This window comes from Apis florea, unplaced genomic scaffold (assembly GCF_048593485.1).
Source record: "Apis florea isolate Af1SG1 unplaced genomic scaffold, ASM4859348v1 contig_3493_pilon, whole genome shotgun sequence".
NCBI classification, from domain to species: domain Eukaryota; kingdom Metazoa; phylum Arthropoda; class Insecta; order Hymenoptera; family Apidae; genus Apis; species Apis florea.
The window spans coordinates 1,854,728-1,872,081 of record NW_028256772.1 but is presented as its reverse complement, the minus strand read 5'-3'; the positions used below and the strand labels follow the sequence as shown (position 1 = coordinate 1,872,081).

Sequence of the window (17,354 nt, the reverse complement as noted above, 5' to 3'; positions counted from 1 at the left end):
TATTAAAAATACGATTATTCTTCATTTTCAAGGCTATGTACGTATAAATATATGATTCTTATTATCATGCTTCTTTATTATCAACGCTAAGTAATACATACATAAAGAAAAAACAAATTTTCTGTTACTTGAACAAACCAATGAAAATGCAAATTCATCGAGAGTCAAGTTTGGTTACTTGACATTGTCTTCTTTTCTCATCATATACCTAGCTCCCACCCACTTATCTCCTCTTTATCTCTCCATCTCTCTCATATTTCTCCAAGCATCACGTTTTCTTATTTCGTTCGTTACTTTCTACTTTTTCTGTTTTCGTTTATTGGGGTTCCAATATTAAATTGTTTGTAATAAATACCTCTTCGTGGACGTAAAATTGACTGAAATGATTGCAAAATTGAGAAGAAAAGACTAAGTGGTAAGAAGAGAATATAATAAATTTCCATCGGTACTTCAAAGCACTGTGATTGGTTTTTCGTTCGTGAGCGACCGAAGAGCAAACGCGCACGAATATGTGTGCGTCCATAAGTTAGCTTGTGTTAGTGATGGGTTCGAGTCTGGTGGTAACCGGACTACAGCATTCATACACGAACGAGAGATCGTGCGTGACTGGTCGGTCGGTTTATAGCGGAGAGTGTGCGGTCGCGTCCGCGTGTACGTGCTTCTTAACCTGGTCGTACATGTGCCAAGATTAGCGTGTATTGGGCGGGCGTGCACGTGCGCTACTGCAGCCGTATCTGTCTGTGTGCCACGCTCCCGGGCCAGGAGACAACGAAACAATGGAACGTCGTCGTCTCGGGTCCGAATAGCGAGGTGAGCGGGTGGATCGTACTTGGTTTGCTTGCTCGTTTGGCTCATACATCCATGGAACCGTGCATGAACGGGTACCGGGGATTTCTGAAGACGGTTTTCAGGCTCCCAGCTTCGAGAACCGCTTGCTCGTGACTGCCCCCTGGCGTACTTGTTTCTCAGTAGAGGCCAGGCCGCGATCAAGGAGGAACGCTTTGTGTGTTGGGTTAGAGAGATTTGTAAAACGAAGAAATGTGTGTTCACGCTGCGAACGTTCGTTAACGCAAGTGCTTATTATTGTGTTCTGTTAAAAATTTTTTTATAAAAATTTCATCCATCACGATTCTAACATCTAATGATTTCAAAAAGGGTGTTTCTAAAGCGTGCGTGAGAACATCGATCGATACTGGATCATGGTAGCCAAGGAAACGCATGAATCTCTCAGAGCAAGGGTATATATATCTTTCCCTTAAGCAGTGTTTATCGCATGAAACAACGAATTTCATCATTATAAATCAATATCAATATTTGTTAATCTTCATTTCTCGAGAAAATATTGTAATACGCGCCTCGAATCGTCCTAATTGTCGACTCGTTTTCATTGGTGCGGTGGTTGAAGTGTTCATTGAAAATCTGTCTTGATAGATGACTATCGATTTATACAAAATCATGAAGTGTATCAGTGTTCGTGATTTAAAAAATCTGTGCAATTGATGCGTTTCATTTGATTTGTGTCGTCGCCTCGTATTCTTTCGCTCCTTTCATCTTGAATTCCCTTCAACCATCCCGTACCTATCTTCGCTTTGCAATCTTCTCTTTCTGTTTTTGTCTCTATCTCCGTTTAACTCTCTCTTTGTCGCTCTTTTCTCTGCTCCATTCCTCAGTCGACCAGTCTCTCAAGGGGGCGTGCTTGGCCACATTCAACAATGAGCGAACGCAAAACTATCTAAGCACGAGGCGCGAACGAATGGTTCCCTGTGTTTTCTGCCTGTGTGTGGCCTAATCTTTGCTTCGTGAGTGTGTTTACGTTGTGAAACAGTCGTCGGATCTTTTTTTTGAATTTCAAATGGATTCACAACGGCCAATTACTTAACGAGATGAGGATTGACTTTTAAGCATACCTCTTCTCCGAACGGCAAGTATATTGATGTTATTATGTTATTATTCTTATTTTACTTTATTTCAAGTAGAGTCTAGTTCTTTCGCATCATGTTGTTTCCAGTATGTGAAATCATCACTATCTATTAAGCGGTCTAATCGTTTCAATTAACAGTTTAAACGAATGATTTTATCATCATTAAGAAAGATTATCAAGTTAAAAAAAATATTCTAATAAATTCTAATAAATTCTTCATTAATTCTGTTATGAAATTATTAAATTATTAAATTACTTGTTTGATTGATAATATTTCTTTCAAATAAATTTCTTGATTTTTTCAATATATAGATCGTATCACGATGTCTATATTAACTTTGATTCATAATCATTGAACCTATATAATATCATTTTTCTATTTCAAAATACCATTACTTATTTCGTGTGAAATAACTTAGATCGTGCGAATACAAGCTATGATCATGATTATTGAGAGAAATCAATACATGATTTTTTTTATATAATCTTTAAATAACACTAGAAAATAATTGATTGATATAAAACCAAGTAATTGAGTGCGAACAGTTATCCAAAAACCAGATCTAAAACCACATTAGACACGCTTTGACTTCGAAAAGCTTCTCTTTCAACTTAATTCGGGATGAAACGAAATAGAACCGTCGTCGTGACGCGTAAAGAGCTTTCTTACAGTAAAATTTTAGAAATGTTTTTTTTTTAGCTAACCATGGAAGTCATTACACTTGCAATCAAATATTTTCAATATCACTTGAAATTCTCATTAATGATTCTTCATCTATATCATTTTGGATTTATTGGATCCTAATGGTATCTAAAAATACCAATAACCGCCGAAAATATATACATATTCATGGTGAGGCATACGGAAATAATATTTCTATATGAGAAATCATGTTTTATCTATAATATTGATATTAAAATGTAAAATGCAAAATCAAAAATGTATGATATATTATGCATATATTTTTTATAATATGTTAATATATTCTATATATTATACTATATATATAACATATATTACATAATAACGTATATATTTTTATAAAACTTATTTGTAAACAATCTGTGTATAGAAATTCTCATAGTTTATATAAAAAAATTTAAATGAACTTTTGAAATTTCAAATGTATAATATTTTATTTGATATGTTATTATTTGACATTCAATTTAAACACTGTGTGATGTGATTATTTTAATATAATTATTTTAATCTATTTAAATATTCTATTATTTGTTTTTCTATCGAAGAATTTAGTAAACAATACGAGCAAATTGATGATAATAGTGAATAGGAATTGGAAATATTGAATGAAAATGTTAATATTAGAGGCTTAATATCGTGACTACAATCGCGTAAACTTTATAGCAAATATTTACAAGATAGGATTCCATTCTTCTGTCGATTCTTATCAAAAGAATAAATTCAACTAAGATCGCGGTTTATAGTGTAAGCAAACAATAACTGTTTAAAGTTCTCGAAAGTCACGAGGGCAATTGTATAGACTACGTAATTAAAGAAAATATATATAATTTATCAAATTGATCGGATATAAGACGGAATTTCTTTATAGAATTATTTTTTATTACACATCATCATAATTTTTATTGTAAAGAAAATGTTTGATGAAATAATATTTTTATATAATTTAACCATTTCCGTTAAATTTGACAATAAAAAAAGTTAACCTAAATATCCAAATAAGCGTTATATTTGACATTGTAGTCGACATTATATTGGTCAATGTGAAATATTTTTATTACCTTGTTATATATTCATATATTTAAATCTAATAGATTTATACAATTTTTGTATTAAAAGATGAATATTCAATACATATTTGAATATGTTTCCAATCAATCACATTATCATAACGAAAATCAATAAATATGCACAATATCGATACATGCACGTTTAACGAACGAGTTAGAAGGATAAAACGGGGAAAAAGCAATATATAACTACCAAAGAAAAATATTTCAAGGTCTTGCTGTATAGCAACATACTGTTACCTACTTTTTCTTATTTTATGCACGCATATAATTTGCTACTTCAATATCGATAATTTCGATCGACATGCTTGATTGAAAAAACATTATAGAATTTGACCAAATTATTTTACTAGATAATTATTCATTATATTAAGTATGAAAATAGAAATTAATTGTTTATTATACGAAATATATTACCTATGCTTCTTCATTTTGATCTCTTCATTCTTATATATGTATATTTTATTATTTGAGTATATCTCACTTAATACAGACATTTTTTGATCATATCTTTCAAGAGAAATTTCATTCTAAAAACTTTGTAATTGTTATATTTTTTTATTTATTTCATTTTTTGTATCCATTCATGTGAATTATCAAAATAGACAAAAGATTTGACTCTCTTTTTTAATTGTACATTTAATAATCATAAACTTTAAACTCATTCAAATATAATTTCTGTTTTTGATAGATAATTCTCGTTTAGATATATATATATATATTAAATAAGATAAATCTATTAAGGAAGGAATGTTTCTTGCAAGCGTTATCTATAATTTCTTTACTGTCTTCTTGAGATTCACCATTGATATTTGGTAATTTCGAATATTATTTTTTATTTTTTATATTTTTATAATGTAATAGATATTATATCCATATTTCTCGAAATTGATTATCATGATGTATCATTTTTCTTGATAAACGAACTAATTTCTCTCGTTATTATTGTAAGATGCAAGGAATACATGTATGTGAACGTTGCAAATAACAACACGTTTATCTTGTTAGCTAGATCTCACACCCAACAAACATTATTGCACGTCTTTGCGTGTGTTAACGTCGTTAGTAAATTATATACTGTGTTTTGAATCTCAATCGTCGAGTGCTTACAGCGCATCACGTCCCACACCTGTCTTCTTTTTTTTTTCTCTCTTTATAGGAGACATTGTATACGATCTTATCCAACATTTACCATGAGATTGTTTCTTCCTTTAATTTCGTCTCTCGTCTAGATGGCGCGCACCATAAAAGAATCCGTTTACGAAGAAACTTCTTAAATATCTTTTAAAAATTTCTTGCATTTCTTATGCAAATATTTAAAACTTTCGCTCAATCGTGAAGAAGAGAGATTGAGCGTTAAAATTTCTTTTTTAAATTGTAAATGCTTTTAGTTTTTATTTTCATTTTCATTTCATCTGCATTGAATGTAAGATTAAAAATTTTTTTTTAATTTTTTTTTTTACATATTTTCCATTGAAAATCACATATACGTTCGTTACATACTTTTGTGAATTATTTTTTAAAAAACAGTTGTGTAATAGATCAATGTAATAGATGTGAATTTTTTTGTTACATTTTATTTTTGTTTGCGAACAAATTAAATTTTATTCATGGAATTCGTAAAAAGACGATTTAACACAAAATCAAAATGCAAGACAAATATTATGAGGTTATGTTTATGATTATAAGTTTTAAAAGATAGTATATTTAATTTGTTATTGGCATCGTTAAATAATCATAATAGTTTTGAATTCGTTATTTAATTTCAGAATATTCAAATATATTTTAAAGCTTAATTTGAATTAATAAGATAAGGATAAAGATATTGATACGTTCTTTTTTCTTTAACCTTCAACTATTACATTGAGGTTATGTTTATAGTTATACGTATAAATTTCACGTGAAAAGATTAAATATGTATATACTTAACGTTTATCGTTACATTATTGACAACTACTAATAGTTTAGATTTTTAAGTTATTTGATTCTAAGATATTAAAGATATATTTTTAATTTTAACAGATAAAATGAGAAGTCATAAGTGGGGTCAATCTATCGATCTATGATGCCAACATGGAATTTGACAATTTTTAAATATTTTATAGAAAACAAAATTTTAAAGATCTTTTTTCTATGTGTATAATTGGCGGTCAATATTATATTTCGAAATATTTGCTTATTTGGACAACTTTTGCGAAATCGATGAAAGAGTTGGTGTCAAATTTTGTTCAGTAATTTATCTGGTTATCTGTTTTGAAAGTTTCATTTTCAAGAATTAATAGGAATAGTAATGAATGCAGAAAAATTTGAATGCTAAAATGGACACTGTTGTATATTTAATGATATATTTCACAATCTTAATCAGGATAAAAAAAAAAATAAGAAATATACATAGCAACTAAAAGTTTAAAATTATTTTTCACTTGTATTTAATATTGCCAATTTTCTTTTATTAATTCACAATTACAATTGACAAGTTATAATAACAAAATAATCAAAATTAATTTTATTTGCATTAATTATTTTGTACAAACAAACAAAATTGTTGAATTAATAAAATTTTAATTTGATTTTTTTTTTTAAATTAAAAACCATTTTATGGAATATGTTAATCGATGAATAATGCATTGCTTCAAACCAATTCGGCCATCCGTTTAATAAAAATTAGCAATAACAATAGCCGGTATGGTTTTTACAGAAATGTCAAAAAACAATGAAAAAGAAGCGCATTAATTAGCCAATAATCGGAACGATGCATCATGGCTTCGTCTTTAGGGGGACCAGGAATGGCGTCGGGTGTTCCGACACCGCGAAGAGTCAACCTGGAGTTTCCACCACCTCCACCTTATCCACCGCCTCACAGTCAGGTATAATTTGCGGTATGCAATGTTATATATTGCAACGTTTCTGAACCAATTCAATTTTTAATGAGTCACGAATCTACTGAATCTATTGTTTGAAATACGATTATTCTAATCATGCACAAATAAACATAATTTTATTTATTTATATAATACATATAAGATATAATATTTATTATATTAATTATAATATAATATAAAATATAATTCATATATCATCAAAATATAATATTAGCTATATATACAGCTAATAGTTTCAGATAGATAGATTTTTAAGAATTGGCCGAAAAATATGTGTGAGTTTTTTAAAAATAAAATTATGATTAAGTAAAAATTTTATTTTTCGAAAATATATTATTATCATAACTTCCTATTTGATCAATTATTATTATTATTTATATTATTTTTATTTATTTGTTTGAACTAATCATTATTTTCGATTTTTTCAGATGGCCTGCACTGGATTAGTGGATCCTGGTCCGGTGGCGTCCGCAATGACGAATCCAACTCACCAGCATCCCCTTCAGGATTATTCGTATGCTTACTTCGAACCTGGTCCAAGTCGGCTGCACGGCACATATCCGGCGGAAGTGGGCCTGAATCGTGTACAGCAGCAGCAACAACAACAAGTGCGTCCGGATTCATTCAAAAGGCATACATACATGACACGATACGGCACGGAGGAGAATATTTACGAGGAGATATCGGAAATCAAGTGAGAAATTTATCATAAAAAGATAATTATTCGAAAATGATATCTCTCGAATCAAAATTTGACATGCCATAATTATGGAAGACATATTAGTAAAAGTTATTTTTGGTAATTTAAGAAAAAAATATAATCCTTCTATAATTAATTAAAAGTAACTATAATATATAAAAATGTAGATAAATGAAAGTAAAAGAAAATAAAAAAAGGAATAAAATTTATAATAATGTCATACATGTATCAGATATGTATCAAATTTATCATTGGAATTTAATTAGAGGTTAATGCAAGAAGTTTTAAAATTTTGATTGATTAAAATTCATTGATATTGTAAATGCATGCATTTTCTTTAAAAAAAAAAATAACTCCAGATTTAACTATTAATTAAAGAATTCTTGAAATTTAATTTTAATTGAGATTAATGGAATTTCAATACAGTAATATTCTTTTGATGAATTTCCAATAAATACCTGTTTATCTTTATATTAATATTCTATAAAATAATATAGGTAAGATATTAAATATAAACTTAATAATATTTCAAGAAATCATGAATTCATGAAAATCGAATATACAATAAATTCACGGAATTCGACGAATTTATCTCCAATTTATCAAGTTTCTATTTCTTTTCGTGAAAATCTATCCTTGAGTATATTATTCCATGCCAGGAAAATGGTATTTGTTTTCAAGGGAAGACTAAAGGCTTCTTACGGTCGATAGGAACGCTCGTTGTTGATTGGCGCGGTAGAATTATGTTTCATTCAATCTAAATGGTTGATGAATACGCACGTTCATTTGCCTCGATGTGAAGTGAACTTCAAGTCGAACGCATGCGCACGATTCAAGTGGAATGGACGAATCCCTTCTTCTTTTTGACCACTTGGTATGATTCGGCGTACCACATTCACCGGATGCTATGCGATTTAACGATTAAAGTCGTAAACAATAAAAAAACAAGAAGAGAAGATTGTCACGAACGTGCAATTGCATTCAAGAACATGAGTCACGCATGGGATAACACGAATACCTATCTATTCAGATTAAATTCGATCTTCGAGTAAATTGTTGGGTGTCTCGCAAAAGACTCAACGGTTTTGCTGTTTTCTTTGAATGGAATGCTTTTGATTGGATATCGCAAATAGGAGGAATATTGACAGGTTTTTGAACGTTTTACTAATAATATAAAAATTGAAATATTCGTGTTTATTATAAATATTTTGTTATAATATTATCGATTAATTATTTAAAAAATAATTCTCAATTTTTGATTGATGTTTAAAATGATGTAGAAAATAACTTATTCCCTTTGCATAATATGATAATCTATTATCGACTTAATTTTTTTAGATGTTTATGATTATCATTAAATTAAATTTTGTCTATACATGTGTGCTGATAGCAGTATATTATCAAGTACTAGCTATTTTATAATGATCGAATAAAATAAATCGATAGAATCTAATTATTATCTTGTCTTTATAGTTTATATAAACGAAGATTGGATAAATTTTATTCTATACTGCATTTACAACTGCGTATACATCGCTATAAGAATCTAATTGTAACTTCGATCGATGGTAAATTATCCAAGCTCGTAATACAGTACATTGAATAGTAATAGTTAAATCGATACTAAAATAAAATTTCTAAAAATATTTTTTATAGCTTTGCGGTATGTAATGCAGTTTGTATATTTTAAATTCATGAAATGTAATATAGAGATAAATCAAAACTGATAGATGAAAACTGATCACCAGGCAAATGAAATTTCAGTTATGCTTGTATTATATTACAAATATGTATAGGCAGAATTCACTATAATATAATTGTGTATATAGTTTATGTCAAACATGTCGAAAACAAAGATTGTGTAGATGGTATATATAAAAAAAGTTATTCAAATATTTTTTACAATATATATTTCAAGATTATTATTAAAATATTATTAAAATCGGTGAAAGTGTTAACTGCCAGATTTACTATATCTTTTATTTTGTTTAATAAATATAAAATATATTTATTATCATATAATTATATTATATTTAATTATAATGAAATTTAAAATATTAATTTATACAAGATATTAAAAAAAATATATATATATATATAAAATATTCTTTTATACATTTAATTATTTTACGTATAAACATTAATAATTTTTACACATTTAATTGCAAAATTAAATTACGAATAACTGTTGAATGCAATCACCGTTTATCCAAACCATTACTTATACGATATCATATATTGTAAATGCAAGAGGGAAGCGTTCGTAAATACTAATGGAGAACTCGAATTCATTAGCAGACAATGTCATCGAGCGTTGCACGGTTCGAGAAGATCCCTGGTGGCGGAGGAAGTGCGACGTGTTCAGTCACGGCATCGTCGAGTATTAGGAGAATTGAACCTGAGCGTAGAGGCGATGTTAATGCCCACAGTGGTCGATAACAACAACGAGGACGAAGCACAGGATCAACGCGGAGCATCTACAGAGGAACTGTTATCCTCGGTCAGTCCCACCGATGACCTCCTTTCGCCTGTTGGCTGTGACATGGACAGCGGCTTCAGTGGAAGCTCCAGTGCAAGTTACAGGTTGATAGAAAAACATCATATTTATGCATATAGTTGGTAAAAATTGCTTGTGGAATAATATATATCAATTCTTTATTTTTTATTTATATATAATTACATAATATGGCTATTTTTTCACAATTCTCACTTATGATCGAATGATTTGCAGATTATTCTTGAAGATATTATTTATATATATTTGGAAACAATCTGGGATGAACATCATTTTGAATCATTTTTTTTATTGATAAAGATATATGATTGTTCAATTAAATGCAATATTTAAAATACACAACAATGATACTCTCCTAATATAACTAAATTTGATAATATATTATCAAATATATATTATAATAGAGTAACTTGTATTAATGAAAAGTCACAAAAAAAATAAAATATTAAACAAATTATCTATTATTACTCTTCATAAAGTATAAAACATTTTTTCATTAATTATTCAAATAGATTTTCAAATAATAACTTGTTGAATCTTTTTTTATGTTAGATATATGTACATATTCTATAAAAACAGCGATTATTAATAAAAAGAAAAAATAGAAAAATGAAGAAAAGAAATAAATTTCTATAAGTTTTTTATTCATATTTCTAAGCAGTTAGTCTTTTCTGAGTAATCTGAAATTAATAATTCTAAAAAAACATAAATAACTAATGAATCTAAAGAAAAAGAAATCTAAAATTGTCAATTGTTATTTGTTCAGGTCTGGACTAGGATCGTTGAGGAGAGGAATGGGCAAGACTAGTACTCCAGAATTAGCAGGCGGGCAACGTAAAACGAAGGCAGTTATGATCTGGAAAAAGGGTTGGAAAGGTTGGAAGAAACTGCATTCTTTCGGAAACAATAGCAACAAGACTGGTGAGTCATTTGTTATTTGTTTCGTTTTTGTTATTGTATATTTTAGACTTATTGTTTAACCATTAACATAAAAATCTTGTTGTACATAATATTTTTAATATTTGAGTTTAGAATAGTTAAATCTCTACATATTAAAGTTTATATAAGTCTCTATAAATCTATTTCTATCGCTACTGTTTCTACAATTAGAAGTTTAAATATAATTATATTGCAAGATATCAGAAAGCCATCATTCAATATTATCTCTTCTTTCAACTATTAGAATTATATCAAATAACATAAGATAATTTAAATTTTTTTATTCGCTTATATGAAAACTAATCATTTTTCGTGGATTACATTTATTTATTTGTTATTGAATTTCTCTTTAAATCATTATAATTAATAATTGATTAAGCTTCATACGTGAAAGTTTTTATTTTTCCATTATTCATTTGTAATCATTTTTTTATTTGAAAATTTTAACTCTCTTAATCCGAGCTTTTTTTTCGAGAGATTTGACTGTACTTCCAAAACATTTTTATTTCATATATATTTATATATATATTCTATATATAAAGGATATATGCAGGATATCATTTTGAAAATGATTCTTCGTATAAAAAAATGTAGAATGAAATTTTTATATTTAAGATTTAATTTCCTAGACAAAATTTATATAAAATTCGAAAATTTATGCAGTAGGATATAAAATATAGGATATTTATAACTTCTTTTTTATAATTTTATTAGCTAGAAATATAATTCTGCATATAAAAGTAAATCAGAAACATAAAATAAAATTGTTTAATTTTTGAAAAATACATTTTTATTTCTACTTACATTTATTAACATGATAACGATCAGGATTGACATTTTATCATTCCTGTTATTTCAATGCCGATATTGCATATGTATGTATATATATATATATATAAATACATATGCATATTATCGTATCAAATATTAGATAGAAATAATTGAAAAAAATAATAATAAGCGATCGTAACGATGAACAATAATTTAAAGTTCGTTTGAGTTCTTTTTCCTATCGATTATCTTGACTATAATAAATCGTCGGTACAATGAAAGTGCAAGCTATGGTCAAGCTTCGGTCACGAGGTATTCATGGTCGGAAATTAATTATACTCGGCTATAGCCGCGTTAAAAATTCTCGTTGTGCGACTCTCGACTATCGTGCCGCGAATACGAAACCTGTAACAGCAAGAAATGGAAGTATATAGAGAGTGAGAGAAATATTCAGAAATGCCACTCCTTTTTTACGAGTTCTTTGAAAAGAATCCAAGAGAATTAGCACTTTCATTTATATGAAATAATATTCTAGAAGTGAAATGTCAAGGAAGTTAGCATTAGTGCTTCGATTCTGTATATTTCATTTTTTAAATTATTAAAATAAAATAAAAGTTATCAGAGAAGATTTTAAAGTTATAAAATATTGCTACAAAGTATTGCTTTTAATAATTAAATTACATAAATACAATTATTATAATATTTTAAGTAATATATTGTAATATACCAATTTATCATATAGTATATTAATTATATCAATTGAATTTTTTAATTAATTTCGATCGGTAAATAATATTACATAAGTATATGATTATGCACTATAATCACATATACAGTATATTCAATAGCATAAATGAATATATAATGAATATTTTCATTGTTCATATGCCAATGCAGTAAGTTTGAGATATACGTAATATAGGTATTGTTTATATTATATTATGCTTCTTAGAAAAGTAATTTCCTAAGAAATGAGTATGGCTGATTATTTTTGAATATTATTTATACATCATTGATGGGGTATATCGCAAAACACAACTTCAATCCCGATCAATCCTCTTGGTGAACCAATGTTCAAAGGCCCATCGAACACCTTTTATGCGTTCGTATCACGGCCCTTTGTCGCGCATAACTGCACAAGTATGCGCAGGCCTTTCTTTCATGGGAACACTGCCCTCTCTCGGACTATGACGCAAGCGTTTAGTCCCATGTACACTCGTGTGCATTTGGCGCACGAACCGAGTTAATTATTGGTACTTGGAACGGGTCAGCCGCAGGGTCATTCGGTGGAGAAGCAGATGCGAGACCACGTGCACACCCAACTTATTCTCTTTCTCTCTTTCTCTCGTATTCTTCCCACTGTGATCTCTCTTTTTCTCTTCGCCTCATCTCTATCTCCATCTTTCTCTCATTTTTTACACATTTGAACGAGAGTTTCGCTCAAACACGCTGCATTCAGATTTTTAACCATTCCATTTTGATTCATATCCTTAAAAATTAATTTGCTTAAAATGTAAAATAAAATTAAACTTGATAAAAATATGGAAATAGAGGGTAAGATATTGGATTAGTTTTTGTGGATTTTGTTTATCTTTTTTAAGTTATTTTAAGATAAAGTTATTAAAATTTTTTAAAATTCGCAAACATCTAAGGATATTTTTATTCTTTAATATCGCATAAAGTCAAGAATGAAACATTATTTTTTCGATAAGATTAATTTTTTTATAACGATCGATAATCGAGACAAATCGTAAACAAAGAATCCTGCGCATAAAGGCAGGTGTTCAGAAAAGAACAGCCTCTTAAACACTTGACCATATGGTTTCCGGAATCCCGCTATTCTCAAGAGCGCCTAGGCCTACCCTAATCTCTAGACAGAACCTCGAGGACACTCGTCCCGCGTGGAACAATACCAGCTTTGTGGTGACCGGATGTTACGAGTTTTCTCGGAATTTCAAGGTGAAGTCGACGAACTCCACAATCGTGAAGAATATGCTGTATCCGAGAACTGTAATTTGAATATTTGAATATTTCAATTATTTCTCGAATTCTCCTTATACATATATATGTTGTCATTTTGAGAGGAATGATATATCTTGAAAATTATCAATTTTGAGAACTTGTAAATCTTAGATTTTTAGATAATTAGATTTTAATTTGAATTAAAAAATGTAAAATATTTTGAGCATTTTTTTTCCCTTTTTATATATATTTAACTTTTTTAGTTTTCGAGTTATTCGTTATTATTTTACTATTACTATTAAAAATCGATAGATTGACTCAGTGAAAAATAAATTAAATCGATATATTTCATTGAAAGTTTAATATATATATATATATATCTTGATATATACATATTGTATATACATATAAATAAATATTGGACGCTAGAAAATTAAAATTAAATTTTATGCTGTGTTTCAGACTTTAATCAGAGATTAAAATCATATCTAAGACTTCGTTATGAATGGAAAACGTTTTGCTACAGTCACGCTTGAACACTCATGCGGCAAAACGTGTAAGATTTCTAGCGAAAGAACAAGCTTTCTTAAATACAATAATCTATTTGTTCCGCAATAGTTTCACTGAAAGGAATACGAAATTTTTTTGATGAAGAATAAATGAAGAATAATATATGCGATAAACTATCGAAAAACACGAAATGTTTTTAAAGAGAAAGAAGAAAAATGTGAGATTTCAAGTCTATGATTGATCGATTTCTTTTTTCGATTGGTTGCTATTCCTTTTTTTTTTTTTTTTTAAATTTTTCATCTTAACTCCGCAATAAAAATATTGCATTGCGATAAAATATATTTTTTTATATATTTATTTATTAATGCTTATTAATGGTAGGTTTTTTTATTGATTTTAAATGTATAATTATTTTTTTTAATAATATATCTTTAAAGATATTGATTTATTATTAAATATATAATATTTATTATAATTATTAGTAAATATATCTATTTCAATCGATATAAAATTTAATTTAATAGTAAGAAAATATAATTCATATAATTTTATACTATTATTAATCGATTATTATATATCGTCTTGAAATAGACGATTCTTTCTTTTTTCATTTTCAATAATATGCATCATTCGCTATATATCTATTTATTTTCCTCATCACGTTCTGTAACGTATTCGAAAATTTCGATACACCGATCGATTCATAACTCGCGATCCTCACGATACGATATATACGATTCATGCGATTTTTCTTATCCTTGTTACGCATCGTTCACTGCTCGTCTTCTCTGCTCGACGCGACATCTCTTCCATATAGTATAACTAAATCTTTCGAGCAATTCTAACGTCGTCTCTGACGTCACTTTCTCAATCAGTTAGCTTCGAGGCATGTAATAATCACATAATAGAGATATTCGTCATATCTCGTTTCCTTATAGCAGCAGAATTTTTGCTTCTCTGTCTGGAAAATATAACATTTTCAAAAGTAACAAACTACATATGAAAAATTTATTCACAATTGTCATTTAATTTATTCCACTAAACAATGGATTATTCAATTATTTTTATCTATCAAAAATTCTATTTTTCAATGCTATAACCAAATTGTAACCATAGCTAACCTAAACTCAATATGTACTTTATTCTATATATCTCGTGAAAAACTAATTATCTTGGAAATTAAAGTATCATATCTGTTAACATTAGACGCTCATACTTTTTGTACCTCGATTGAACAATTAATGCCAAGTGTCTTTAGTCTTTATTCCGGAAATGAATCCCTGATTACCGATGCTCAAGTACCGGATTAGATTGAACCGGAAACGCGTTTACAAACGAGGTGGGTTCTTCCGGTGTAAAGGAATTTGTGAGGATCGACGTTGTTCGATGTAATCCCTTGATCGTATCCAAAGACTTTATCGATTATATTATATTATATTATAAAATGGCTATAAAACATTGTGCTGTTTCCATGAAACAAAGATCGGTAAACGAATGCATAATCGGCGAGGGATTATCAATGTTATGCTTTTTACATACATGATATATAAGTACATTTATTTTTTTCTTTTCGTCCCAAATAATTTTTTAATAATTTGTAATATAAATTATATTAATATTTATTAGATTAGGATTAGGAAAGATTATTGCAAAGAATTCGAACGATATTCAGAAAATATTTCTATAATCTTGGATTATAATAAATTTTGCAGTAGAATCTTCATATTTTGTTTTAAAAGTTTTATTGAGAAACGTGTGTTACACTCGATTAAAATTATTGATCTTAATAAGCGTTTAAATATTTCATATATTTACGATGGTAATTAAAATATCGTGAAAATAAGTAAGTATATATGTAATATATTTGTACTTCTATAAAATAGAATATTAATTTTGCCAAGGATATCGTGTAAAATAAAATATATACGATATTATACTTGTGAAATGAAAAATATGAAATTTATAATTTTAATTTTAGTTTAGTAGTCCCAGTATTAAGATAAATCACGAAGATAGTAAGTTATGCGGAAACAAGAAACTGGATCGTCTCGAATCCATGAATTTGAGACGGTTTATCGTGATTCTTCACGCCAAAGTGCTTATCTCGCGGCAGAGAAACGTTTATTGTACTTCACGCTGAAACGAACACAAACAAGGATAAAGCAAACTAACTCATGCATGAGGATCAACGAATCCTGATCGTGGTTAATCATTAGAGCAATAAAAAACGTCTGTCTCGTTTCATTTTGTATTCGATCGTTTCTTCTTTAATACTCTATGGTGCAATATTAGCCATTATATTGGAAATTCTTCTCGTATCCGTTCTAAGATATACCTAAGAATTGATGGAAAAAGTAATGGATGAAATAAAATAAAAGGAAAATACTTTGAGAGATATTTTAGATATAGACGACAATGAAATGCGTTCAGTCTCGCTTTGTGTTACGTATTTTCGCGATTCGTATTCTGAGAAACGAACAGTGAGGACACTATTCGCGATAAAGAATAAAATCGGCCTATTGTTTTGCTCTTATCTAGAAGCATACGCGGTTTGAATAATAAAGGAATGGTTCAAGAAGAACGTTTGATAAGTAAAGTGGGTAATATGGCACATAAGATGAAGTGCAATGTTGCTGTTCATTTCCGTTTCCGTTGAATTGTGATGCAATGCAGTTTACAGTGTGAATATAATATTTCATTATGATATAATGAATACATTTTAATTGTATTGAATAGTTTAAATAGATAATTTTATCAAACGAATCAGTTACGTTGGTAATTATATAACAAAAATATTTCAGAATTACTTTAAACATTATATTTTTATATTTTTAAAATTTTTATTACAAAATATTTACTTTCCACGACATATTACAATTTTAAATAAAACATAATTCTCGAAAAAATTATAGAGATGATTTATAAGATGACAATTAAGTCGATCACAACTCGATATTTCGATATTCCATGCTATTTTAATATTAACATACCTCTTTGCAGCATAGCTAAGAATTTCTTTTTCAATTTCATCAACTATATTTTTATCAACTATATTTTTATATATATATATTCTATATTTGTTTAATTTATTAATATTTTATGGAGCTCTCAATGAAATTCTTTAACATTCCATAATGAGCATTATGTACATAATTAATATAATATATTAACATATATAATGCAACATGCTAATGTATTGTTTTTTGAGGCAACTCGAAATTTTATTTTCTTCAAATAAATATAATTTTGTATTTATACAAATACAATAATAAAGCATATGATTGTATGAATTATAACATAATGTAATACATATAACATATAATATCTTTTCTTAATGATAAAAAATTTCCTATCCAATTTGAACTGAATATTTATTGCCTATAA

General features: G+C 28.2%; 1 protein-coding gene and 1 long non-coding RNA gene across 10 annotated transcripts in view; one reads left to right on the top strand and one right to left on the bottom strand.

Annotated features, from left to right (window-relative positions):
* Nucleotides 1-55: 55 nt before the first annotated feature.
* Nucleotides 56-637, bottom strand: LOC147656910 (uncharacterized). The gene is made up of 2 exons (XR_015293506.1): nucleotides 450-637; nucleotides 56-377 (listed from the first exon to the last, which is right to left on the bottom strand). It is a non-coding gene; the product is annotated as an uncharacterized LOC147656910 (long non-coding RNA).
* The window catches only part of LOC100863726 (rho guanine nucleotide exchange factor 10), a 41,988-nt gene continuing 25,214 nt past the window's right edge, over nucleotides 581-17,354 (top strand). Inside the window, exons 1-6 of one of the 9 annotated variants that reach the window (XM_031916381.2) lie at nucleotides 968-1,238; nucleotides 1,671-1,921; nucleotides 6,390-6,558; nucleotides 7,002-7,267; nucleotides 9,569-9,856; nucleotides 10,555-10,709. In XM_031916381.2, coding sequence (XP_031772241.2) covers nucleotides 6,451-6,558; nucleotides 7,002-7,267; nucleotides 9,569-9,856; nucleotides 10,555-10,709 — 817 coding nt within the window. In that variant the 5' untranslated portion in view covers nucleotides 968-1,238; nucleotides 1,671-1,921; nucleotides 6,390-6,450. Of the gene's footprint in view, nucleotides 1,922-6,389; nucleotides 6,571-7,001; nucleotides 7,268-8,284; nucleotides 8,422-9,568; nucleotides 9,857-10,554; nucleotides 10,710-17,354 lie in introns of those variants that run through there. The other 8 variants (XM_086912881.1, XM_086912879.1, XM_012486230.2 and 5 more) reach the window with 8 other exon arrangements.